The sequence below is a fragment of the Cricetulus griseus genome, chromosome 2 (assembly GCF_003668045.3).
Source record: "Cricetulus griseus strain 17A/GY chromosome 2, alternate assembly CriGri-PICRH-1.0, whole genome shotgun sequence".
Classification (NCBI taxonomy): Eukaryota; Metazoa; Chordata; class Mammalia; order Rodentia; family Cricetidae; genus Cricetulus; species Cricetulus griseus.
In genome coordinates, this window is record NC_048595.1 from 158,334,718 (window position 1) to 158,360,735 (window position 26,018).

The window sequence follows — 26,018 nt, forward strand, 5'->3', positions numbered from 1 at the left end:
TGGAACTCACTGTGTAGACCAGACTGGCTTCAAACTCACAGAGATCTAACCATCTCTGCTGGGATTAAAGGTGTGTACCACCACGTCTGTCATTAATATTCATTTAAAACTTGCTATGGACTGAATCTTGTTGAGATTTGTTTGACCTTGGATAAAGGGATCCTGCCTTAGTCTCCTGAGTGGCTGGATTTATAGATGTGCGCAGTGTATTCTATTACTTTTAAAGTAAATTTGAATTGATTGCAAAGTATGGAAATCATAATTCCTGACAATAGGCTGTGTTTTCTGATGAAACATTCTACATTGTTAACCATAGGTTAGAGCATTTGTAGAGATTCTCATCATTTTCTTTATGTAACACTAGTTGGGTGGTGGATATAAATGGCTTATATTTGTTTTTATTATTAGGTTTAGGATGAATATGAAAAATGCTAGTTTACTTATACTCATTGTCTACATTAAGTAACTTCAAGCAGGACATTCTGGTCAACTTACCCCGTATATCCTGATTATGCTGAATTGTTAGTCAACATTAATGTTCACATCTTTTAAAACTGTACTTGAAAGTAAGTCCAAGCATGTATTGATACTGTCTGTTCAGTGGCTCTACTATTTTTTTTCTCATTCTGTTAATCACACTGAATGAAAGTAAAGCGAATCCCACCAAATGAGAGTAGAGACCATAAACCACATTGTTTGGTCAAATGAAGCAAGCTTATTTTCTGTCAGACAGGGCTATCTCCCTAAAGCAGGGTTTGAAAAAAATAGCTTTGAACATGGGAAAAAAGTGGGGCTTATAGAAAACAAAAACAAACAAACAAACAAACAGAAACAAACCTGCAATGCTAGGGATTTTCAAGGTCTGGGGGATTTTCAGAGGAATTTTGATTATATATGAAGTTGTCTGAACATTTCAAAATTATTTGGCAGAACATCTTATCAGGGTATGTTGAAGGTGTGAATCAAACTCCATATGGTAGGGAGCATGTCAAATTTTAGAAAGAGGGTAAAGCATGGTCAACTTGAATTTTGCAGCAAACAGACTGAACTTACTCTGACCTTTTAACAAAATGGCTTCTATCCTTGAGATGGAGTCAGGCTGGTTCCTGTGATAAGAGTCCCCTCAACAAGTAACTTAAGGGAGAAAGGTTTATGTTGATTCACTTTCAGAGTGTGTGCCTTCTATTCGGGAGATGGGGTGGGGCACAGTGACAGGAGTTGTGACAGCTGTCATACTGCATCTGCAGTCAGGAAATAGGAAGGATGGGTGCTTGTGCTCAGGTCACCTTCTTACACAGTCCAGGATCCCACCCTAGGTATTAGAGCCATTTAAAATGGGCGAGTCTTTGTGCCCTGGCTTCATTGCTTTCTTGTTACTATGGTAAAATTAAATAGCCTGACAAGAAAGCAGCTTAAGGGAAAAAGTATTTATGTTAGCTTACAGCTGTTGAGGGATGTAGTCTATAATGAGAAGACAGATAGAGAAGGTGTGGTGGCTGCAGCAGGAGTCTGGCTTGTCACATTACATCTGCACTCAGAAAGCAGAGAGTGAACAGGAAATTGAGTCTGTCACCCTTAGTAACCCACTTCCTCCAACAAAACTCACCTCCTAAACTTTCCACAGTCATCTCAAACAGCACCATCATCTAGGAACCAAGTTTTCAAAGATGAGCCTCCATGGGCCATTTTACATTCAAACCACAGACTTCATTTAACCCAGTGAAGATAAGCTGTGGCCAGAGGCATTTCTCAGTTTATATTCTAGATTTCATCAAGTTGACAGATCAACTCATAGTAACTAAACCACATTTAAAACAACCAAGCTAATGTACATACAGTTATTGATTGTTGAAATATATTGTATTGAGTTTGCTAATATATATATAGATTTTTTTTGCTCTTAATTTTGAAAGAGATTATTTTAACAAATCATGTCTATATTGTTAGTAGTCATACTTAACATTTATATAGATATACATAAGTTTTGTTTTTGTGATCTAGTGGGGTATGCTGTTTTATTTTAAGAGTCTGATTTTTATTTATGTTCACAATAATATCTACTGACTTGGCAAGTTATATTGCTTTGACTATCACGGTAGAAATTGCCATTTTCCCACTAATCTAATACATATTCATATATTTATTGGGAGTAAAGATTTTGGGAACAAATAATTTTAATACTTCACATCATTCAATTTTGGCAGTATTGGGCCTTAGTTCCTATGATTTGTTGGAAATTAAACTGCTTAAACTTATAGTAGTGGTTAATATATAGAGGACAGTCACTCTTTATAGTTGTTATTTTCATTATTTTTTGAGACAGTCTCACTATGTAGTTTTGGTTGGCCTAGAATTGGATATGTAGATCAGGCTGGTCTTGAACTAACAGAGATCTGTCTTCCTCTGCCTCCTGAATACTGGGCTTAGAGGTGTGTCATCAAGCCAGCTTCAGTCTTTGACAATAAGTCATATTTTAATTTGTTTAATTTTGGAGTAACTCTCAGATTCTTATAACTGGAATTTATTCTTATAATTTTATAGCTCATTTGATGAATATAGTTCAGAGCTTAAATCTGGAAGGTTGGAATGGAGTCCTGTACACAAATCTGAGAAATTTTGGAGAGAGAATGCTGTGAGGTTGAATGAGAAGAACTATGAACTCTTGAAGTAAGTTTGGATTGCATGTTTTGCTCTTTAATTATTCAGTTTCTGGTCAACATTTGGCTTTGTTACTCCCCAAGAATTAGGTATTCTGTGGTTTTAGTCTGTTTTCTTGCTGAATTATGTTTTGAATGCCTTTTGATCAATTAGATGTCATCTTCTCTTGGAAAGGGCATATTCAATTTGGTGAGTTCTTTTATGGGAATTTGATATTTTGAACATGATTTTTTGTTATGTATTCATTAAGACTATTCTGTCCCATTTTGTTTGATGCTATTTTACTCTTTATTTGTGTCCTTGATAACATAAGCTTTTTAACTTTGGGAGACTCAAGCTACTAATATTTCTATTTATGGCTAGTGCTTTTCTATGTCTTGGTTAAGATTTTGCCTAAGCAAGGATATCCTCGTATTTTTTATTTTGATCATTTTTCTGTGGTATGGGGATTAAACCTAGATCACAGACATACCAGGCAAATGCTGTACTCGCTAGGCTGTATTCCATATTTTTCCTTAAGGTTTTATTTCTTCATATATATATATATATATATATATATATATATATATATATATATATTCATATATATTGATATTGATGTGAGGACTCACTTTGTAGCCCAGACTTGACCTGGAACTCCTGGCAATCCTCCTGACTTGACCTCCCACATGCTGGGATTACAGGTGTATGATATTGTTCTCTGCCTGCCTGCCCTTCCTTTCTTTTTTGGAAGAGCCTTACTAAATAGTGTTTCTAAGTCTGTTATGGCAATGAATAAATCTCAAATATGTAACAGTTTCTACATTGAAACAACTTATTAGATGCTATATACAGTATGAAATTATCTTTTTATTCTATTTATAGAAACTTTCTTGTTTAACCTTATATTTAGATCTGTATCTGGGGTTGAATTGTGGTTGTGAAGTAGGAGTCAAAATTTATTCTTCCCCTCTTTACAGGGTATCTAATTGAAAATAGTACTTCCTAGGTTCGGAATATGGCTCAATGGGTAAGAGTGATGCCTGCTGCACAATCATTAGGATCCCTAACCCTTACATAAAAAGCTGGGTGTGGTCGTATGCACCTGTAACCTCCCGTGTAGTTCGACAGAGAGGGGAGGATCCCCAGGGCTTATCACCAGCCAGCATAATCAAAAAAAAATTGGCAAGTTCCATGTTCAGTGAGAGACTGTGTCTCAAGGGCCTAAGACAGAGAGTGGTAGAGAAAGACACCTAACAACCTTCTCTGGCCTCTGTGCATATATGCACATGAAATTAAAAAACAAAAATAGCATTTCCTTTTGGGTTCTGCAGCTCTTTCTTGTCATGATAAGATGACTAAATGTGTGCACTTTCCTTTTGTAGTGAGATATTTATGTACCATATACTTAATCTATTTAAAACATACAGTGATTTTTAGTGTTTTTAAAATTGTGTACAACTATCAATATCAATATTTTCATCATTTCAAAAAGAAATCCCAACTCATTTATTTGACCTTAGACAATCTTTCATCTGCTTTATGTTTCTATGAATTTTCCCATTACAGAAATTTTCTATAAAAATTAATAATCTACTTGTCTTAAAAATGTTTTATTAGTCCGGTGGTAGTGGTACATACCTTTAATCCCAGCACTTGTGAGTTTGAGACCAGCTTGATCTCTGAAGGAAGTTCAGGATAGCTAGAGCTACATAGAGCCTGTGTCAAAGAAGCAAACAAAAAGAAAATCACTTATTAATTTATGACAAATTTTGTACATAGATAGTGCATTGTGATTGCTGTCACCCTCACCTTTCTTTTTTCCCCTCTCATCTTTACCTCACCCACCTCCTTTGTACAGGTCTCTTTCCCACATTCACATTGTTTTTGTCCCCTTGAACTGGTGTCTTCCACTTACCATGTATCCATAGTTCATCCATATTGCAGTGTCCATGAGTCTTGTATTGCTTCTTATGGATGACTAGTACTCTAGTGTGCATATAAGACCATGTGCTGTTATGACTCACAAGTTCATGGACAGTTGAGTTCTTTCCACCTTCGATTATGAACAGTGATCCCACCAATAATGCTTACTGTATAAGTTGATGTGGGAGCATCTTATTTTTATCTTTTGCTTGAGGTAGTTAGTCATACTGCATCTGTTGTCTAGAAGTAAGAGAGAGGATTGGGAGTTTGGAGATGGCTCAGTGGTTAAGAGTACCTGCTGCTCTTCCAGAGGACACAATTTGATTCCCAGCACCCACATGGAAGCACCATCTGTAACTCCAGTTCAGGGGTACTGACTGCCCTCTTCTGGCCTCTATAGGCACCAGGCATGCATGTTGACAAAACAGGCAGAGAAGTAGAGGCATGAATGCTGTGTTCAGCCCACTCTCTCCTTATGTGATCAGCATTCTAGTCTACTATTGGAATGCTGAGTCATGTTGTAACTGTGTTTAACTCTTTGCCAAACTAGTTTTCAAAGTGGCTGTTCAGTTTGTATGATTCTGATTTCTGTGCCTTTTAGGCAAGATTGGGGATTGAACCATGGCTTCATCCATACTAGACAAACTCTGTACTACTGTGCACTAGGTCAAGACATAATTACTGGGATTTGTGCCTTTTGACTTTAGTTATCTTAGGGTAGGTAATGATATTCCACTGCCACCCCACCCCCACCCGCTGGGTTTTGTTGTTGTTGTTGTATTTCCTTATGGCTAATTATCTCAAATACCTTTTCTTATTCTTACTGATCTTTTGTCTATCTTTTAAGGAAATACACCTGTTTTGATCTTGGCTCTTGGGGGTTTTTTTTGTTTGTTTCTTTGTTTTTGGTTGTTATTTGCTTGTTTGAGTTGCCTTTTTGGTATTTAGTTGTAAGGGTTCTTTATACAGGTCCTCCTTAACTTAACATTGGGATTATATATTGACAAATGGATTGAATGCTGAAAATTCATTTAATACACTTAACCTACCAGGCAACATAGCTTAGTTACACAATTCACTGTTGACTGTCAGATGTTTACCCTTGTGATGATCTGAATGCTGTGGCCCTGTCTGCCCAGTTTCACATGAGAACACCATAGTGCAAGTTGATGGCCTGACAAAGGCTGTAATTGAAAGCTCAAATGATGAGTTGGTCCTTGTGAGTTGGGGCCGTCTGTATTCTGTGGACGCAGATCTGCATCATATTGGATTGAAAATACTTGTCTAATTTTTTGTATACTGCCTTCTGATTTTAAGGTCAAATCCACTTTTAACTTTTCTTCAGTTCCTTCTACTTTTGGTTTTATAACAAAGAATTTATTGTCAAACCCAGGTTCTGAAGATGTACCCAAGAATTTCCCTCTCTTTCCTTCTTCTCCCTTCCCCTTCTAGTGTAAGATGTGTGCTGAAGGTGAAAGAGAGTATATGAGGACACTCTTTGTGCTTAATTTTTTTGTAACCTTTTTTTTTTTTTTATGAGAGTGCCCTCATATAGTCTCTTCACTCTCAGCTCACATCTTATGCTAGCATGTTCTGTATTTTTAATACAGGGTCTTGTATAGTTCTGACTAGTCTTGAACTTGAGAGCCTCTTTTAGCCTCACAAGTGCTAGGATACAGGTATATGTCACCTCACCCAGCTAATTTCCTATTTACATCAGTGTGGTACATTTATTATGGTCAGTGAACGTTGGTCTCAGGAAAGGATGAATGGTTTCAATGCTTATTTTCTCTGCTTTCACAGTGCACAGATGAAAGCTATCATTTCTTCCCCTGTCCACAGTCTCACTAGCTAGCCTCAGGTTCCATCCATTCTTGCTTCACAGACTTTGCCAAATCAAGTACTTTAGAGGCTAACATTTTCTCTATCATGGTTTCCTGCACTGGGCCATTGTTAAAGCCTTCATCTGCAAGGATCGTGGGTTTTCCTTTCTGTATTAAAAGTTATACCTGAAGGCTATCTTCTGTCACTTCTACTTTGTTTTTTCCCCTTCTCTATTCAATTCTTCAGTGGGTTCCATGCTTTTTGGATTCTAGCCGGGAGTTCTTGAACACAGATATAATGGGTACCCTTTCTTTTTTGGTCCTCTAGTAGTCTTCAGCTCTAGGTAAGCTGGTACCTCTATCTCATCCTCATTTATCCATTTTACCTACTAAATCAGAGGCTGAAGTGGAGGATGATAACATATATGTTTTCCCCATTGTAATTCCTTCACACCATCTTCAGTTGCATGTTTTATTAGACACAGCAGCAGCTGTGCAACTGCCATGGTTAACTGCTTGCTGGCAGTTTTGTCCCATACGTACTATTTTTCAAAGAATGGATTTAGTAATTTTCAGAAGGCTTATATTTTGTGAGCAAGTGGTTTATATGCAATCAAAAAAACTAAATGGTTTTAACTGTTTTCTATTAAATATTTTATTTTTAAAAATATTTATTTGTTTTATTTTATTTGATTGTTGGTGTGCCTGAGTATATGCTTATGTGACCATGTGCATGCAGGAACCTGTGGAGGTTAGGTATCAGATCCCCTGAAGCTAGAGTTGTAGACACTTGTGGGTGCTGGGAACCAAACCTCAGTCCTCTGTAAGAGCAGTAAGTGCTTTTAATCACTGAGCCATCTCTTTAAAAAACATGGTTTTCTTTTTTTTTTTTTTTTAAGATTATGGTACAATTACATCCCTCTATTCTTCCCTCCAAATCATCCTATATACAACTCCCACTCTCCTTCAATGGCCTCTTTATTATACTATACATATATTATAATATAATTTAAATAGAAGACTTTAAAAGTGTGTGTGTATGTGTGTGTGTGTGTGTGTGTGTGTGTCTGTCTGTCTGTCTGTCTGTCTGTCTGTCTGTCTGTCTAGGTTCTATTGCTGTGGTAAAGACCTAGAATGTGTTGGGGAGAAAACTAATTTTTCCCTTTGCCAGGAGTAACAGTTGCAGAGAGCTTCTTGGTTAGGGGTGGGACTCCTTGCCTACTCCTACCTCTCATTGCTGGTACCCTGTCTGGCTTATACCTGTATAAGTCTTAAGTTGCTACAGTCTCTGAGTTCTCATGGACATTAGTCCTGCTGTGTCTTGATGACACCATTTTCTTTGGAGTCACATCACCTCTGTTTCTTTCAATCTTTCCGCCTCCTCTTCCCCATAGATTCCTGAGCCTTGAGGAGAGGGGTTTGATGAAGACATCCCACTTAGGGCTGTGTACTCCAAAGTCTCTCACTCTCTGCACACTGTCCAGTTGTGGGTCTCTGTATTAATTTCCATCTACTGCTGAAAGGAGCTTCTCTGATGCAGGTTGTGTGAGGCACTGGTTTATTAGTATAGCAGTGTGTTACTAGGACTCATTTTATTGCCATGTTCCCTTAGAGTAATAGTAGTAGGCTTTCCCCTAGGCCCATGGCGTATCTAGTCTCAGGTTATGTTTGGGGACTTGTATGTAAATGACATTGCTTATGAAGCTGTGGGTAACCTGTGTATACAAAGGTTTGAAAAGTGCTAATGTTGACATATTGGTGAAATCCCTAGAATCTGCTTTGGGTGAGATATCTGTATTATACCTATGTTATATTGTACTCTGTAGAAAAATACACAGCTTGATATTTCTGGATTAAATTTATTTCAGAATCTTGACAAAACTTCTAGAGGTATCAGATGATCCACAAGTCTTAGCTGTTGCTGCTCATGATGTTGGAGAATATGTTCGGCATTATCCTCGGGGTAAACGGTAAAAGAGAAAGACAAATCTGTTTCATTTGGTTTCTTGAAACAATCCAAAGTTCTTTTCCAAATCAGAGTAGTTTGGTAGAGAAACTAATAAAGTAAATAAACTCATTTAAAAATGAATACTATAAAAATATAAATACACTTGCATTAATACTTTGATGTAATTGTCAGTGAGAGTATTAGAAATTTCTCTTTGAAAGTTTCCTTTGTTTGCAAACTTTAATTCTGTAGCCATTTAGTGAACACTGTTGTTTTCCCTACTACTCATAATTATGGAAATGAATTAGAGGTTGACACTGGCAAGTTTTAAAGCATAGAAGTAAATACAGAGTCTGTAAGGAAAAGTTATAGTAGATATGTACTAATACAATTCACATTTCAAAATATTGAGGTGTGGTTATACAATAAATGTATGTAGACAACAGGACAGTGGATATGATTATTTGGCAAAGTAGCATCTGAAGGATTTCAGTACCTTATTAGGCACACAGTGGACTAGCATGTGCCCAGTGTCCCCTGGTGTAGAATGTCAGCAGAAAGTTCTCTAGCTTTCTATTTTCATTCAGCAATGCAGATCACTTCCTTATGTCAGACGAAGCCTCTGTATTTTTTTCTCTTGTCCTCATTCTTTTCCTCACAAATAATCCTTTAAGATGTAGAATAATCTTTTCTTATTATTTCCATTTCACTGCAATCTTAGAAAATTGCTTTGGTATCTCACATTTGATGATGGTATTTTGTATGATAGGCTTAACTTTTTAAGGTAATTACAACAGCTAAAATATGTCATACCATAAAATGACAGGAGTCATTACCAAAAATAATGCTATCACATGCTATTAGATACCCATAAAAAACAAGCAGTGGACATTTTCTGCTGGTTCAGTGAAAAGAATCCCAGGAAAGATTTTGAATTTTTGAGAGTCCCAATTCAGAAAAAATAAAAGGAGAGAGGGAGGGACTCAGTCACATGTCTGGTTGGAAAGATCCAGCTTCATGCTTTCTAACCCTTCAAGCAGCCTTCACTGTTCCTAACAGGTGCCAGCATGGAGTGCTGTTTTCTCCTGTTTTATATGATTGATATTTTCTTTAAGAATTTTTCCCTTTTATTGAAAATAGATTATATTCTCACACAATATATCCTGATGACAGTTTCCTGTCCCTGTATTCCTCCCTGTTCTTCCTCACTTTCCTACCACCTGGATCCACTCCTTTTCTCTCACTAGAAATCTAGCAGGTGCTGGGTGGTGGTAGCTCATGTGTTTAATCCCAGCACTTGGGAGGCAGAGGCAGGCAGATTTCTGTGAGTTCAAGACCAGCCTGGTCTACAAGAGCTAGTTTCAGGACAGCCTGTAAAGCCACAGAGAAACCCTGTCTCGAAAAACCAAAAAAAAGAAAAAAAAAAAACCCAAACTAGCAGGCTTCTAAAAGATAATAATAAATATAGTAAGATACAACAGAAACTAACAACTGGAATTGGACAGCACAAGCAAACAGAAGGAAGAGAGCCCAAGACAAAGCACAGAAACAGAGACTCACTCTTTGGCACACTCAGGAATCCCATGAAAACACTAGAGTGCATGCATGCTGCTTTGGTCTCTGTGAGTTCATACGAACTTTGGTCATACTGATTTAGAGGGCCTTGTTTTCTTGGTGTTCTTGGTATATGTTTATTATTTTCAAAGCTGCTTTTGAGGTTAAGATGTATACTTCTAAATCAGTAGCCTGTTTTGTGAATTTATATAGAAAGCATAACAGGCAGTTACTGCTCTCAAATTACAAATTTAATAATTGTAATTGGGCTGTGGGGTTTAGTGGTAGAGCATGTGCTTAGTAGAGCCCCGGTTTCCATCTCTAGCTCCCACCCCCTACACAATGTCCTCAGATAGTAGATTGGTCATATTTACACTTGTGACAGTTTCAATACTAGGAATCCCTTCATCCATTCAGCAGTAACCATTGCACATAACTAGTCCTCCACTCATAATCAGTGAGTATTGTTCGTTCAATGGAAAAGTGTGCCAGCAATTTGAGCACTCTTTCAAGCTCTTTACAAGGGGTTAGTATAGCTTCAAAACAAGAATCACAGACAGAAGTTTGGTCCCCGGACAAGGGACACCAATATGGCCTCAGACATTAACATGGCCTCCAGGAGGAACACAAAGCACAGACATCAACCTGGACCATGAATATTAATATGGCCCCTGGAGGGAAAATGGAGATCATGGACATTGACCTGGCCTCTGTTGGCAGCATGGATCATGGACTCTTAACATATCCTCCAGTGTGCAGTGCCAACAATAGACTTTTGGAAGCAACATGGTCCATGGGCATCAATACAACCTGAAGTGGACCATGGACACTAGCTTGGCCCCAGCTGTAATATAGACCACATATACTAACATGGCTTCTGGAAGCAGCATGGACCATAAATATTTTTCGAGGAGGCCCAATCCAGAAAATGAACCTTTCTCCATCTCAGACATCCTGCCATTACTCAGAGCCAGGTCTGGGCATTGCATTCTGGAGCAGGGCCCGCACAACCTCCAAGTTGCTGCTCACTACTCTGCTGGTCCTGGGAATTTTCAAGGAGGTCCAAATCAAAAAATGAAGTTTTCCATCTTGGACATCCTGCTGTTGCTCAGAGCTAGAGTGAATAGAAATAGCTCTGGATATACTTATTATTCTTACCCATAGTTTCATCAGCTGCAGATTCATAAACCTTTACAGACTGTTCACATTCAGCCAGCACAGTCTGCAATTCACTAAGAGTGACGTGAGATGTAATGCTAGGTTACTTCAGTTAGTTGTAACTTTGGTTTTGGAAATCATTTGGGCATTTGGTACTTGGACTTTTCACTTGTGACTAGCATCAATTTGAAAGAAATAACATCCTCACAAGTCTTTTCTGTTCTGCAGGGTTATAGAGCAGCTTGGTGGAAAGCAGCTGGTGATGAACCACATGCATCATGAAGACCAGCAGGTCCGCTACAATGCTCTGCTGGCCGTGCAGAAGCTCATGGTGCACAACTGGTATGCCTTGGAATCTCTCACCTGGGCATTGCTCTGCTAGCTCTCACATGTTTATTCTAAGGGCTCTTATGCAAATATTCCAGTGAGTTATTGGTGATTTTAGACATAGGTCTACACACACATTGCTCCATATACAGCAGAGACTCAATAATGTTACAGAGATGAGCTGCATTAATGGTCTTAAAGAAGGTTCAAACTACTGATATCAAAAATTGCTTCAGCTGTAACTGAAAAGGTCCCTGTGACAAAAACAAATGTAGGTTCCTTGGAGTTGTTTGGACACAGCTGGACTGCAGATTCCTCTCCAGTTCTGTGTGATGTCTAAAGTGTAAAGTTAACCAGACTTCATTGTATGTATTCACAGGAAGACACTGGAAGCATATTGATTGACCCAAATTCCATGGTCAAGTTCATTCATTATAGTGTTTGCCTTTTGAAGTATCCAGAGTCATATGTTTTTCCTGTACTTTTATTTTTAAAACTGAGATTATTATCTTTTTATATTCCCTCTAAAGAGTGAACATAATGGTGAGCCCTTGGTGTACTAGATAGAGCAAGTGGTGATTCCTTTTTGGAACAGCTAGTTTTAGCTGTTTGTTGGCTGTTAGACACTTGGAATAGATCATGTAGTTGTATCACACTGAAGAGTATTCTAGATTGAGACTTTTTCTGTTAAAAGTACAGGGAACAAATGTAAATGTCTATAACTGACAGAAATGTGATCAGTGTTTCCAACGGAAAGAACTAATGGTACATTAGAACAGGTCAGTCATATATAGTACAGGAGAATATCTAGTTAATTGTGCTGGTGTGACCTCGTGTATTAAATTCGACAATCCTACCAATAAGCAGCTTCCCCATAAACACTGGCATCTGTGCATGCATACAACAGTGTCTTTTTGAAGATAGACTGGAAGTGGGTGCAACTTTACACAGGGCAGTTAGGTGAGCTTCTTTGGACAGGTCAAGTTATGCTGAGGTGACAGTGGTAAGGAGCCAGCTGTGAAGCCTAATTATTGGGGTTAATTAGTATTTCAGGTGTAAGGAACAAGACAGGAAATGCAGGAAGCAGCACTGAGCATGCTTGTTTAAGGCAATGTATGGAGAAAGGTTTCAGTACCTGGGTGGTGCTGGGGTATTGCAGGGAGAGACTGGGTGCTGGAAATACTCTTCAGGGCACAGACAGCTCCCCCAATAGAAAACTGGAGTGCTAGTGTTTTTACTAAGACTAAGAATATAACTTGAAGGTACAGAGTAAGCACCATTTGGGGGACAATTGCAGTGTGTCTTGTTTGTGATGTTTGAGTCTTAGAATTGAAAACCATTGAAAAGGGTTTTTTGTTTGTTTGTTTGTTTTCTCTTTAAAGATTTATTCATTTTTATTTTATGTGTTTGAGTTTTACCAGCATGTATGTACATGCAGTAACCACAGAGGTCAGAAGAGAGTATCAAATCCCTCGAACTGGAGTTTCTGTGGGTTGTAAGCTGCCATGTGTATCCTGGGAATCAAGCCATCTCTCCAGCCTGTTTGGTTTTTTTGAGATAGGCTTCATTAAGTAGCCCTGGCTGGCCTGACATTCTTTTTGTAAACCAGGCTGGCTTTGAATTTAGAGAGCTCTCCCTACCTCTTGCTCACAAGTGTTGGGATTAATGGGATGTGTTACCACACCTGACCCCATTGAAATGTGTGTGTGTATGTGTGTGTGTGTGTGTTTTAATTGGTGAATGGCAACACTGGGTTTATATTTAAAAAAAAAAATCATCTCATTGACTCTTTTGTGGAAAATAGATCTTGCTGGATTAAGTGTGAAAACAAGAAGGTTGTTTGGGTTACTTTAGATACTAGAGCTGGTGCTATTAGTATATAGTGGACTGAAATGCTTCTACTCTTTCCTGTCTTTTGTGCAAGGAGAGCATGAGCAAAGTAGAGGCCCTCCAGAACAGCCTCGGATCAACTCAGTGGGTAGATAAAACCTTTGGGGTCACTAAAACATGACTGTGTTTCATTGGGTTCCTCTCCTTTGTCACTGTTTTCTGAGTTAGGGTTTTCAACATTGGGAATTTAATATCTTGTGGCCATTTTATATGTCTTAAGGAATTAGTTTGACGAATGTTCACATTTAATACAGTTGGAGGCTATTGTGACTATGAACTTATATATTTCCTAGATATTTTTTATGAAGTGTCTGTAAAAATAAGTTCAATTTCCCACCTTAAAAAAACATAAATGCCATAGTGGAATTCTTGTTGTAGTAATTAAAAAATTACTTTTATTTGTCCTCCTATTTAATGTCCTCAGGCATAGTGTTTTTCTTTTCTTGTTTTTCTTTGGGGGAGGGGTGCTTGCTGTTTGTTTAAATGTTCTCTATTGACATTAAATAAAAAATATATACAACATATACAACAGAATGCTGACTTTATCTTTTGGTTGAGGATTTTTGTTAAATGACCATACATTGAGAAGATTTTTTTCCCCTTGTGTATGGTATATTGTTCATGATTGAATTATGTTTGTGACTCTAGACACTGGTTTGTATCTTATCAACCAGCTGATGAGAATATCCTTTTTTCCTCCTTCTCCAGCATGTGACATTCTGTTTTTATGCTGATGACTTGGAGCTTAGTGTTAGTATTTTCTGTACTTTATAAAAAGATTTGTATAGGAAGTTTAGAATTCAGTTATGACCTTTACATTTTTATGCAACTTTTACTTTTTTTTGTTGTTGTTTTGTTTTGTTTTGTTGTTGGGTTTTTCCATGTAAAAACTTGTGTAAAAACAGTCCTGGCTGTTCTGGAATTCACTATATATACCAGGTTGGCCTTGAACTCACCTGCCTCTGCTTCCCAAATGCTGGGATCAAAGGCATGTGCTAATACCACCTAGCTGAGCTTTTACATTTTCATGGATGTCTGTATCCGAAAATTAAAATTACTCAAGTAATGACAGTTTATTTGTCAGATTAATGTAGACTAGAGGGTCACATGGAAAGTAAGCCTCTGCAAAGGCTTTCTCCAGTGGAAGAGCAGACTGGATGCATGTTTGGTTTAGTGCCCATATGCATCATGGTTATAACTGCTGGTATAGGCTGCCTTTCTGTTTACCTAGAAGAGGCTGGGGGTTGCTTTGCTTTGCTTTTTGAGACAGGATTTTGTTCTATAACCTAGGATAGTGTGGAACTTAGTGTGTAGTCCAGACTGGCTGGCCATGAACTTAGTGTAATTCTTGTTCCACTCCCAAGTGCTGGGATTGTAGGCACAATCTTTTGCCTGGTAGGGTTTTTTTTTTTTGGGTGGGGGGTGGGGGGGGTGGGGGATGGGGGGGTGGAGGGTGGGGGGTGGGGGTGGGGGGGGTGGAGGGGTGGAGGGGGTGGGGGTGGGGGGGTGTTTTGTCTATCTGTATATCTGTTTGTCTTCCTTTTATTTTTAAAACTAAACTAGGCTCTGGTGTTTAACATATGTTTATTAATTTTAAATTGTGAAGAAGTTCTCTTGAAATTGTTTATATTTATACCAAGTAAAAACTTTGCTTCTGTAATAAATAAAAATATTTTAAGTATAATTTCAAACTTGCATTTAAAGTATAAATTAGATATTTATAAAATCATGGGATAGACCAGCCACGAATCTTGATTTAGAGTCTATTTTAAGTTTCTTAATAATGTAGATTTAGATTTGAGTTTATATAACATGGTATTTAGAATATGTATCATGTGAAAAAACTTAACTTTTTTCAGTGTTTTGATTGATTTTGAAATTACTTCTTTGAGAGTCTTAGAAAAGCTAATTTCCCCCCTTCCATTTGACATCAATATGGACTGGAGCCATGGATTACAAGATCCCCAAGTGTACATGGGGATAAGGAGGAATATGCCCTTGGCTGAGGCTAAGAAGATAGTTGATACATAGGGAGCCCCTCAGCTCAGGAGGCTTGGTGCAGGCAGTCCTTATATGACACCAGCACCTCAGAATCCTTCTCCACAGACACTCTCTTGATGCATACTTGGTTCTTTTCAGTAGTGGTGAGTTACATTGCCAAAAATATATAAGAATGAACATTGATTCTAGAGTACTTTAGTATGTACTGTTGTTCATACTTCCAGTTTAACATCATAAAATGTCACCATTTTTCTCCTACAGAATGATTTTAAATGTAATCTTCTAATTCAGAAGCAACAGTGTGTGCATATGGACAGCTCAGGACTTCAGGAAAGAAACACTGAATTTTGTAGGTAGAGGATCTCCTGTAGAATTCTGTTTGTGTTTCTAGATTATCTTCTAGCCTTTCCTCAAGCAGAATAAATTCTGAGCATTTTCCTCTTTAGATCTTTTATATATAGGAAAATTAATATAACAAATTTACCAAGCTAAGGGCTTTGTTCTATAATTATATTGGCATAAAACATTTAGGTTATTATATAAGTGGATAGCCATAAAGACAGTGGTTAAAATGGTTATGAACTGAAAAGGGAAAAGCCCTTGGATATTTAAACATTAGTAATCACATTAACAAAGGATTCCATAGGATATTTTTAGAAATACATTTTTATTTTTTGACTATCTGATACATGTATTTAACACCTTTTGATCATATTCATCTTTGCATTCTCCTTTCTTATCTCCCTCCCACTTCTGGAACTTTTCTTTTTCCCAACACATCCATATGATTTATTGAACTACTTATTTTTTAGAATTTATTTAGAAACTATGGTCTCTTTATGGGTACACAGACTTTTCTATATTATCTTTATGACATTTTCAGGGGTGGAACCTTGAAATGTCTTCAATATCATGTATTTTGTGATTTTAAAAATACAGGACTAGAGAGATGGCTTACTTGATAATGCTGTCACATAAGCATAAGGACCTAAGTTTGGATTCCCAGAACTCAGGTAAAATCTGGGAATGGCAACCTGTAATTCTGGGGCTGAGGTAGTAGATCCTAGGTTTTGGTAGCCTGCTAGCCTAACCAAATTGGTGACTTCCAGGTTCAATGAAAGATCCTGTCTCAGAAATTGAGATGCAGAAGTGATTGAGGAAGACAACCATTAAACCTTCCGCCTGCACTTGCATGTGTCCTTATATCTTATATGCTTATATCTGCAGACACAGATACATAAAAACACATAGACTATTCATTGCTCTAGTTGGTGGCATGAATCTGGGAGAGAGGGGTCTAAAAATGAGATGGTCTAGTTTCATGCAATAGCCAATTTTATCCAGGGCTATTATTTATTATTTATTTAATAATTTATACTCTTGAAAGTTAAGAAGAATCACATAAATAGTGTGTACAATCACAAGGACAAGCCATATATGGCAAGGACATGTTTTTTCCATACAAGCATATGAATAACAGCTGAAGTAAACTTACGCCTACCTGCTACACCTGGGAGTTATGACAATAGACCACACACTCTCTCATACAAACATGAATCAAAAATAAAATGAAATAATGGGGCTGGAGAGATGGCTCAGTGATTAAGAGCACTGACTGTTCTTCCAGAGGTCCTGAGTTTAATTCCTAGCAACCACATAGTGGCTCACAACCATCTTGAATGAGATCTGGTGCCCTTTGCTGGCCTGCAGGCAGAAGACTGTATAGACTGTATACATAATAAATAAGTACAATCTTTAAAAAAAATAAAGTGAAATAAAATAAGTGAGGACTAAGGATGTAGTTCAAGAATGGAGTATTTTTCTAGCATGCACAAGGTCCTAAGTTTGATTCCCAGCACTGCTATGTGAATGATCTACCCATTTGCAAGTAACCAGGGCCTTTTTGTTTCTATTACAATCAAATCTTGTTAAATTATTTCTTCTTTGCTAGTCAGAAGTTTTTCTTCAGTTTCTATAACCCTGCGTATGACAAATTATGATTATCAGCCCAATATAGCATATATCTTAGTTTTTTCCCCCCGAAATACCAGCTCCTGTAATGGAAGAAATAAATAGGGAGCATTGTGACAGACACAAAGTCCTGAAGGATAGGAGCCTCTGTGCATTTTATAATTAAACATAAATTTGAGTACAGATTTTTACACATGGGTCCTTACAGCTAAGGAATAAGGTCTGGCTTGTGTTTTGATTAAGATCAACGTATTAGCCAGTAGATTTGGATCTGTGTTTGGAGGAATCAGTAAAAGTTAGACAAAGGAAAAAGCTCGTCTAGTATGAAGGAGAGAGAAACAACTTGCTTTATTTATTTGAAATAGTTTAATATCGGCCCTTATAGTCGAGATGATAAATTTAGTAAAATGATGCAAATGTTACCATAAGGGTCAGAGATTTTTATGAGAGATAGGTTTCTATGACCCAGATTGTATAAACTGTAACCTGAGCTGGGGACGTAGTGCAGGAGCAGTGTACTTGTTGAGCATGAACAGACTCCCGAGTTCCATACTGAGAACTGGAAAAAGAAAGTACATTTGGGTAGAAAAGGTAGTTGCTTGCAGTTTCTGCTTGGCCCACTGGAAATCACACTAGTCTTACTTTCTGTATAGGCGTACACAAAGAGAAGGTGCATGTCAGAAACACCAGCTGTTGAACGATCCCCTTCCCCTTCGCTTTGCTAAGTATCCTATAAATGTCTTATGAAATATTTTAGTGTTTAGTTTGCATGCCATTCTGCCCATTTGTATTCAGTTCCTTTCTTAAAGAACTGAGGGAGAATTTACGTTTGCCTCTAACAGGTTCTTTATTTTAGACAGGGGCAGAAATGTTTCTTAGGTAATGCAGACTATGCAGAGAAATACCCAGTAGAAAATAAAAAGTCACACAAGACAATGCCATGATTTCTGTGACAGATGTCCAGGTGTCACAGGAATATTGGAACCATGCTGGCAGAGGCAGTACTTGGGCCAAGTCCTGTGGGTTAGGACATGAGTGGGAGGGGTGGGAGGGGAGTATAGGGAGGATATCAGGTAGAGACACTCTGAGTCTGCTGTACATGAGAAGTCACAGGAATGTCACCACAGCAAAACTTGGAGAATGGGAATAGCTGACTACCAGCTAAGGGCCACCTATGACATCATGGACATTGCCTTAGGTCAGAATGATTAAATACAATTACAGTCATATGAATGTCACTGTTTAATAAGTGAGAGATTTCTCTTTTTTGTATAATGAGCTTGGTATGTCAAATCTTGAGCTCCTACAGTTCAGTGAGCTCTTGAAAGAACCAGGGTCCTTCATTGTGCCTGCTCTCAACTTTTTGCAAGCTGAAAGTAAGTAAGAAAGAAGCTTGCAAGCAAGGTGGAGCTTCCATGTTCTTGATTACAGTGGCAAGGGAAGTGTGAAAGAGAAAAGTTTCCTTGTGAGACCATGTCTTTTGAATTGGAAATAATTTCATCAGGAATGGTCCAGTGAACTAAAATACCTTTCATCTAAAGCCATCAGTTGTAACAATTTGACTATATTTGTGTGTTCTCTTTTGGGAAGTATTTTTGAGAGTAGCACACCTCAGTATGATCTGCCAACCCTAAACTTTTAAGGTTAGAATACTCGATATTCTCTTTAATACTGTGACATAATGATGTACCATGTAGACTATAATTCCCTTGTCTGCTATGTACTGGCAAGTATGTTTTTTTTATGTAGTTCAGAATCATACATTGCATTTTGTTGGCATGTTTCTTACTTGGTTTCCTTTGTTCCTTTTTCTTTGTGTTCTGAGACAGAGTCTCATATATCCCAGGCTGGCCTTGAGCTTACTATACTGCAAGGATGGCTTTGAACTCCTGATCCTCCTATCTGTAACACTCAGGTGTTAGGATTAGAGTTGTGTACCTTTGGCCTAATTTATAGAGCCATGGGCATTGAAAGCAGGACTTGATGTGTGCTAGGTTAGTCCTCTGCCAACTGAGCTGTTCCCATAGCCTAAGTTCTTAGACATTCTTCACGTTGAAGCAAAGACTGAAAGTAACCACTTTGCTGAGGGCTCCCAATGTGAGTTCTTTGAGGTTTCTTCTCTACTGGATTCTGGTTTTGACCTTTTGACATGTACCCCATTGGAGGGCTTTGAAGGAAGAAGCACCTGCCTCACTTTGCCCTGTTGCTGGGAATGTTTACTTTAGTCATGTGTTAATGGTGGTATCTGTTAGATTTGCCCCCTTGTAATGAGGAAGTGACCTTTTAGAAGCTGCTTTAAGATTGACAGCAATGGGCTCTTGCTCATTTATTTTGGCATACATTGATATTTTATTTTTACCTGAGTGAATTTTTTCTTTAAAGGTTGGAAATATCCATTGGGACTTTAGTTTTTATTGATATAGTCAGCAGTTTGTATTCAGCACACAGGAAACTGAATTCTAGCCAGAGACAGTGTGATGGCTCAGTAAGAATCTCGACTGTGAAGGCAGCAAGAATGGCCAGGCAATAGACATCCATAGCTAGGGAGAATTTTTATCTTACTTGCCTTTCTTTTGCCTAGTAAATGGAGTATCCATGTTAGAAGAAAGGGAGGAATAGAAATAAGGTGAAATTCTTGTTTTGTTCATTTCTGATAGTTATAGTGAGAAAAATGTGGTGTAATGTCAGCTTTCTATCACAGTTATGATTTTTCTAAAATTCTGTTGATCTTTACAGGCTGTTCGTGTGTTGGGCATTATAAAGCGATTAGAAAAGTTCTCAACTTTTTCAACAGAAGTTAGAGATTATTTTCCCATGAGAATACAGTTTAATGAAAATAAGTTATGAGTAATATAGATTAGTGTGTACACCACCCCCTTTTTTTTGTTGTTCTTTGAAATGGATGGTTTTTGGCTTGGTAGTTTTGAAGTTGAAATCCAGTGCTTTAGGCTCCTGGATTCAGCTCTCCCCACAGGTCTTTGCTTTCTTTAACTTTTAGAAGCAAATGATAAATTCTTTGGAAAGGTTCATGTTCATGACCAATAGTAATGTTTGGAAATCACTTAGCAAGATAGCTTAAATATAAGGAAATGCATTATCAGGGTATCAGGTAGCTTATAGGATCTCTTAGCTGTTAGGAGAAGTCATGACACTCACTTAACAGGGTACCAGAAAGCTAGCAGAAAGCAAAGCAACAACTTCTGCTTTCTCTTCCCTCTGGGCCACAGATTTCTCCTGTTTATAGCCATCAGCTTTCTTCCTTTCTGTATATGTAGACTGGCTTTTCTACTGCAGACCTACTTAGTTCCTACAGAGTAGCAAGCTAACAGGCCCCAGTGTCTTTATTATTTTCTAGTTTAGCTTTTCACATTAAATTGGCTCCATTTGTGTGTACCTCTCAAAATTCCTGGAGAAGCACCATTCCTTCCAGCCTGGGCTGGCCATTGGTCAGTATCAGATAGAGGGCGGTTGTATGCTGACTCCTTCAGCTATGTACAAATAAGGCCCATAGTCACATGCAGTTGAGACTGCCCTGGCTGCCTTCCTGAGCCTTGGGGATGTTTGTTGCAAATTCTAGGCTTCTCTTGTTCCCTCTTCTTGTCTGTGAGTAATAACCCTACTTCATGTAATTCTGAAAATGGGGAAGTTCCCACTTCCCTCAACTAAGTCAGCCCCTAGTAACCACTGGCTCACAAGTTCCTTCTTCCTGAAACATCCCTGTGCTTCTCCACTTGTAATCATAGTAAAGATACAAATTATAAACTTGATTGTCTGTGCCTGCCTCTGTGTGGGGAGAGGATTGATGGAGACACCTTCTCTGCCCCTACTCTCAAAGTTCTAGTTGTTCATAATGAAAGTAGAACCATAACTACTAACAAAAGAATTGTGAATTGTTAACTAACAGTGCATTGAACACTTGTTATGTCAGCTTCCTTCTATAGACCACAGCTTCTTAAACTGCCTACTGATGGCACTGTTTTGCTCAAGCAGCTTATGAAGTAGGTGTACCATCAATTATTTACTGATAATAAACTATAAAGACGTTTCTTTTAAAACAATTCTTTCATATGCATACGGTCTTACCATTAATTAAAGATGAACATTTGCATACTAAAGAGATGGATATGCTTTTAAATTTTTACATAAAATGATTAAATTTTGAGCTGAATATTTGATACTGTGGGACATGGAGGTGGTTCAACATTTTTCAGAATTGATGAGTATTTTGATTTTATAAGCATCAGTGCTAAGATCACCACATCCCATAAATACACAAATTGGCAGAGGTATATGTTTAGAAACACTTCAGGAACTGTTGGAAATTCTGTTTTAATCACAAGCCACAATTCATTTTAATTATTATTTATTTATTTTTTGTGTGAAACTCAAGTCAGCAACCCAAATAGTTGTTTTTAAAATCAAACATTGTAACAGTGTGGCTATAATCTGGCTTGCTCAGCTGTGGGTGGGATTATACAGACATAGATGGGACTCCGCTCCAGGTACCTTTCCTGAGACATGTTGGCCTGGATGTTTTGTATCAAGCCTTGTTCTAGACCAGGGCTGCTGCTGCTGCTTTTTTGTTTGTTTGTTTGTTTTTTGTTTTTTCAAGCCTGCTTCACATGTCAATCCAGCTCCCTCTTCCTCTCCTCCTCCCCCACCCCCCAACCAGACCTCCCAACCCCTCACCCCATCCCTGCTTCTGCTCCCCAGGGAGGGTGAGGCCCTCCATGGGAGATCGCCAAAGTCTGTCATATCCTCCAGGACAGGGCCTAGGCTCTCCCCCATGTGTATAGACTGAGAAAGCATCCCTCCACATGGGATGGGCTCCCAAAGTCCATTCGTATGCCAGGGATAAATACTGATCTATTACCAGAGGCCGTGTAGATTGCCAGGGCCTCTTCACTGACACCCACGTTCAGGGGGTCTGGATCAGTCCCATGCTGACCTCTTAGCCATCTGTCTATGGTCCATGAGCTCCCCCTTGTTCAGGTTAGCTGTTTCTGTGGGTTTCACCAGCCCAGTCTTGACCCCTTTGCTCATCACTCCTTCCTCTCTGCAACTGGGTTCCAGGAGTTCAGTTCAGTGTTTAGCTGTGGGTGTCTGCCTCTGCTTCCATCAGCTACTGGGTGAAGGCTCTAGGATGGCATATAAGGTAGTCATCAGTCTCATCAGGGAAGGGCATTTAAGGTAGCCTCTCCACTATTGTTTAAATTGCCAGCTAGTGTCATCGTTGTAGATCTCTGGAAATCTCCCTAGTGCTAGATCTCTCCTCAAACCTATAATGGCTCCCTCTATTATGGTATCTCTCATCCTGCTCTCCTTTATTCTTCCCCTGACTCAGCCTGCTCCCCCATGTCGTCGTCCTCCCCTCATTTTCTCCCCCTCTCTTTCTTCTAGCTTCCTCTCGCCTTCTCCCATGCTCCCAATCAGCTCAAGGAATCCTGTCCCCTTCCCTTTCTCCAGGGTACCATGCATGTCTCTCTTAGGGTCCTCCCTGTTTCCTGACTCCCTGGCGGTGGGATTGTAGGCTGGCAATCCCCTGTTCCATGAGTGAGTACATACCATGTTTTAGACCAGGGCATCTTAAACACTTATTCGTGTCTTTTGCCCCAAAAGTATATTCAAAAATTGTTAATTTGATGGTTACATGCTGAGGAATGATAGGAAAATATTAACAGCCTTTGTGTTACATAACTAAACTGTTATGTTTCTGTAAGAACAGTAAATTTTGTATGTACAGTGAAACCCCACAGTTCATAATGTACAACAGTCTCAAATTTGAGTTGCACTGTTCCTTGAGTTGCACATTTCATTGGTGACAGTGCAATGTGATGCTCTGTGTGCAGAGCCAGTCTGCAATAAAGTGACCAGTGTAGTATGACCAGAAACACTGGCACATCATGCCTTCGATTTTAAGTTCACGTTTGATATTTGGGCATTGAAAATCCTCTTAGTGTTAACAAAGAAACAATTTTTCATGACCTCCACATTCTGCAACAAGACACCACCCACAGTTTAAGAACTTGGGTTCTCTAAACTATTACTATACATTTCTTCCCTGAGAGACCTTAGAGACTTGGGGGAGAATTGGCAGGCATAAAAATTAAATTGCAGTGTTAGGTGTTAGACAGCACTTTACAGGGACAAAATTCCTGAGGAGGCATGTCTATGCAAAGCTTTAAGCAGGGCTGACACGTGAAGAGTGTATAAACCACAAGGAAAGACTGCTTGAGCTGGGACTCCTTGCTTTCTTGCCTTCTGCCACCTTGTGGTCCATGTCTGCAGTGTAGGTATGAGAGGAGCAAAAATGAAGAAAATGTCTTGTACTGTATGATTTAAAGAAGAAATGAAATTGGGCCACCAGTACAAACCACTAGAGGAATTCACAGTTTCTGAGAAACTACATTTAAACAAATAACAATAGTGAAGTAAATCTATTTTATTTAGCCTAATATCCACATTACCCTATGGAAAGGTAGTCTGTGTATGCCAGCTGTCCCCTGCTGTGACAGAACACCTGACATAGCTTAAATGAGGAAAGGCTGTTTTGATTACACTTTTGGAGGCCTTTAGTCTACATATTTGGCTCTTATCTGGGGCCTTACAGTGAGTCAACACGGTTCACAGTAAAGGAAATTACTTACCTTATGGGGACCAGAAAGCAAGTGCAGGGCTGTGAAGTTGGGGAGAGGGGAAAAAAAAAAAAATGTCCAGCTGACATTTCAGTGTTTCTCCTTCGAGGCCGTCTACTCCAGGAATTGAACCTGTGATAGACCAATGACCATCCACTTTGGTGAACCATCAGGTTTGGGAGGGCTGCCTTAGGGTTTCTAATGTGATTAAACACCACGACCAAAAGTAACTTGGGGAGGAGAAGAGGGTCTGTTTGGCTTAAGCTTCCACATCACTGTTCCTCATAGAAGGAAGTCAGGATAGGAGCCTGGAGACAAGAGCTGATGCAGAGGCCATGGAGGTGTGCTGCTTACTGGTTTGCTCCTCACGGCTTGTTCAGCCAGCAACTTGGGGAGGAAAGAGTTTATTTAATCTTACAACTCTCAGGTTGTTCATATTCCCTGACTGAGGGAAGTCAGGGCAGGAATCTGGAGGCAAGGACTAAACCAGAGACCACAGAGGAATGTTGCTTGCTGGCTTATTCTTTGTGGCTTGCTGCTTTCTTTCACAATCCAGGACCACCTTTCTAGGGGAGGCACCATCCACAGTGGCCAGGGCCCACCCATAGCAATCATTAATCAAGAAAATTCCCCTACAGACTTATGTGTAGGTCAGTCTGATGGAGGCATTTTCTCAATTGAGGTTTCTCTTCCCAGATAAATCTAGCTTGTGCCAAGTTGGCAAACCAACGAGGATAGTATTACATTGAAAGAGTGGTAGACTCTAAAGAGAAGTGACAAGAAATCTTGAGAAAAACCAGTAACGTGGTATTAGGGAAGCAAAAAAAAAGTCTGTTTGAAGAAGGGCTTTTAAGCCAGCAGTGTTAAAATACAGCTGAGAAGACATGAAAGGGTGGGGGATGGGAGTGGGGTCTCAGGGTGTACACGGGCCATGGAAGCATGAATGCTGCTGGTGACTTAGACCCGGGTCCTTAGCAGTCATGATTGCAGCATGTTGGGGATAATATCCAAATTCAAGAAAGCCATGGTGGGTGTCTATTCGTAAGAGCTTCATGGAAGTATATCTTCTGGTAGATAATGGGCACTTGGTTTATCATCTGTCTTAAGATAGAAGCTTAAGTGTTGCAGAAGTGATTTAGAATGGGAGAAATGGAAGAGTTCAGGGGTTGATAATTCATAAAAGTAAAGTCTAGATGAGATTCTTAATACAGGAAGGGCAACCAGGTGGAGATTCTCTGCCAGTAAATGAACAGATTCTTTCCCAGTAATTTTAACAGATGAAACATCTGCTGTCTGTAGTAGTTTTTAGAAAATACATATTCATTAAAATGTAGTTGTAAATTGGGTTTGGTTAGATGGACTGTCCAGTTCACACTGAGTATTGTTTTTTTCATAACTAAATATTTGAACTTTCTGTGTTCAAACTTCCAGTTTTAGGGTTAGAAATGATAGCATTTCCCAGTCCCTGCCACTGTGAGGGTGGAGTGGCAGTCCTATTCCAGGCATTGGGAAGGGCAAGATTACCATTAACAAGACACACCTGCCTAGGACATCCTTTATCCTCAGGCTTTCCTTTTCACAGTCAATGGCAGGAAGCCTGGGTATAAGGACAGTTAGCCAATTAACCACATTCTTAGACTTAGGGTGGTAGGTTTGAACCCAGGTCTGTGTGTCCCAAATTCCAGACGTGTTGTCACTTCTCTAGTAAGCCCCCTCTAGAATATTGTGTGGATGGTTGCTTGTACCCACCCTTACCCAAAGTTTTCTAGATAAGGTGCTTTTTGTGAAGGTGTTGTGGCCGTGGAGCTGGCCACTTCTGCTTCCCCTCTCATGTCATCACTCACCTATGATAGATAACCCCTGGGTCTCTATTCCCTTTCTCAAATCCTTGCCATTTTGAATTCAGTTGCATCTACTATGACTGCAATTTCTGAGTGATTTTATCACCACCATTATTACTATTGTGTTGTTATTCTGTCCCCTCCCTCTATTTGTTCTTCACACACCCTGGCTTTTGTGCAGAAGATTGGCCGAGTGTAGGTCTTGCTCAGTAATCAAGAGTTGCTTTCCCAAGGCCTGAGAACTAATGGGGACTAATGGGTCAGCACCAGTGGGTTGATTGCCTGGCCTTCTCTTCTTTTTGCCTCT

The 26,018-nt window shown here is 39.0% G+C and overlaps 1 protein-coding gene across 4 annotated transcripts in view; it reads left to right on the forward strand.

The window, feature by feature from the left end:
• Atp6v1h (ATPase H+ transporting V1 subunit H) overlaps positions 1–26,018 on the forward strand; it is an 85,374-nt gene that overhangs the window by 47,095 nt on the left and 12,261 nt on the right. For all 4 annotated transcript variants that reach the window (XM_035440033.1, XM_027398937.2, XM_027398938.2 and 1 more), the window contains 3 exons: positions 2,542–2,667; positions 8,255–8,356; positions 11,275–11,388. In XM_035440033.1, the coding sequence (XP_035295924.1) occupies positions 2,542–2,667; positions 8,255–8,356; positions 11,275–11,388 (342 nt within the window). The remainder of the gene's footprint in view (positions 1–2,541; positions 2,668–8,254; positions 8,357–11,274; positions 11,389–26,018) is intronic.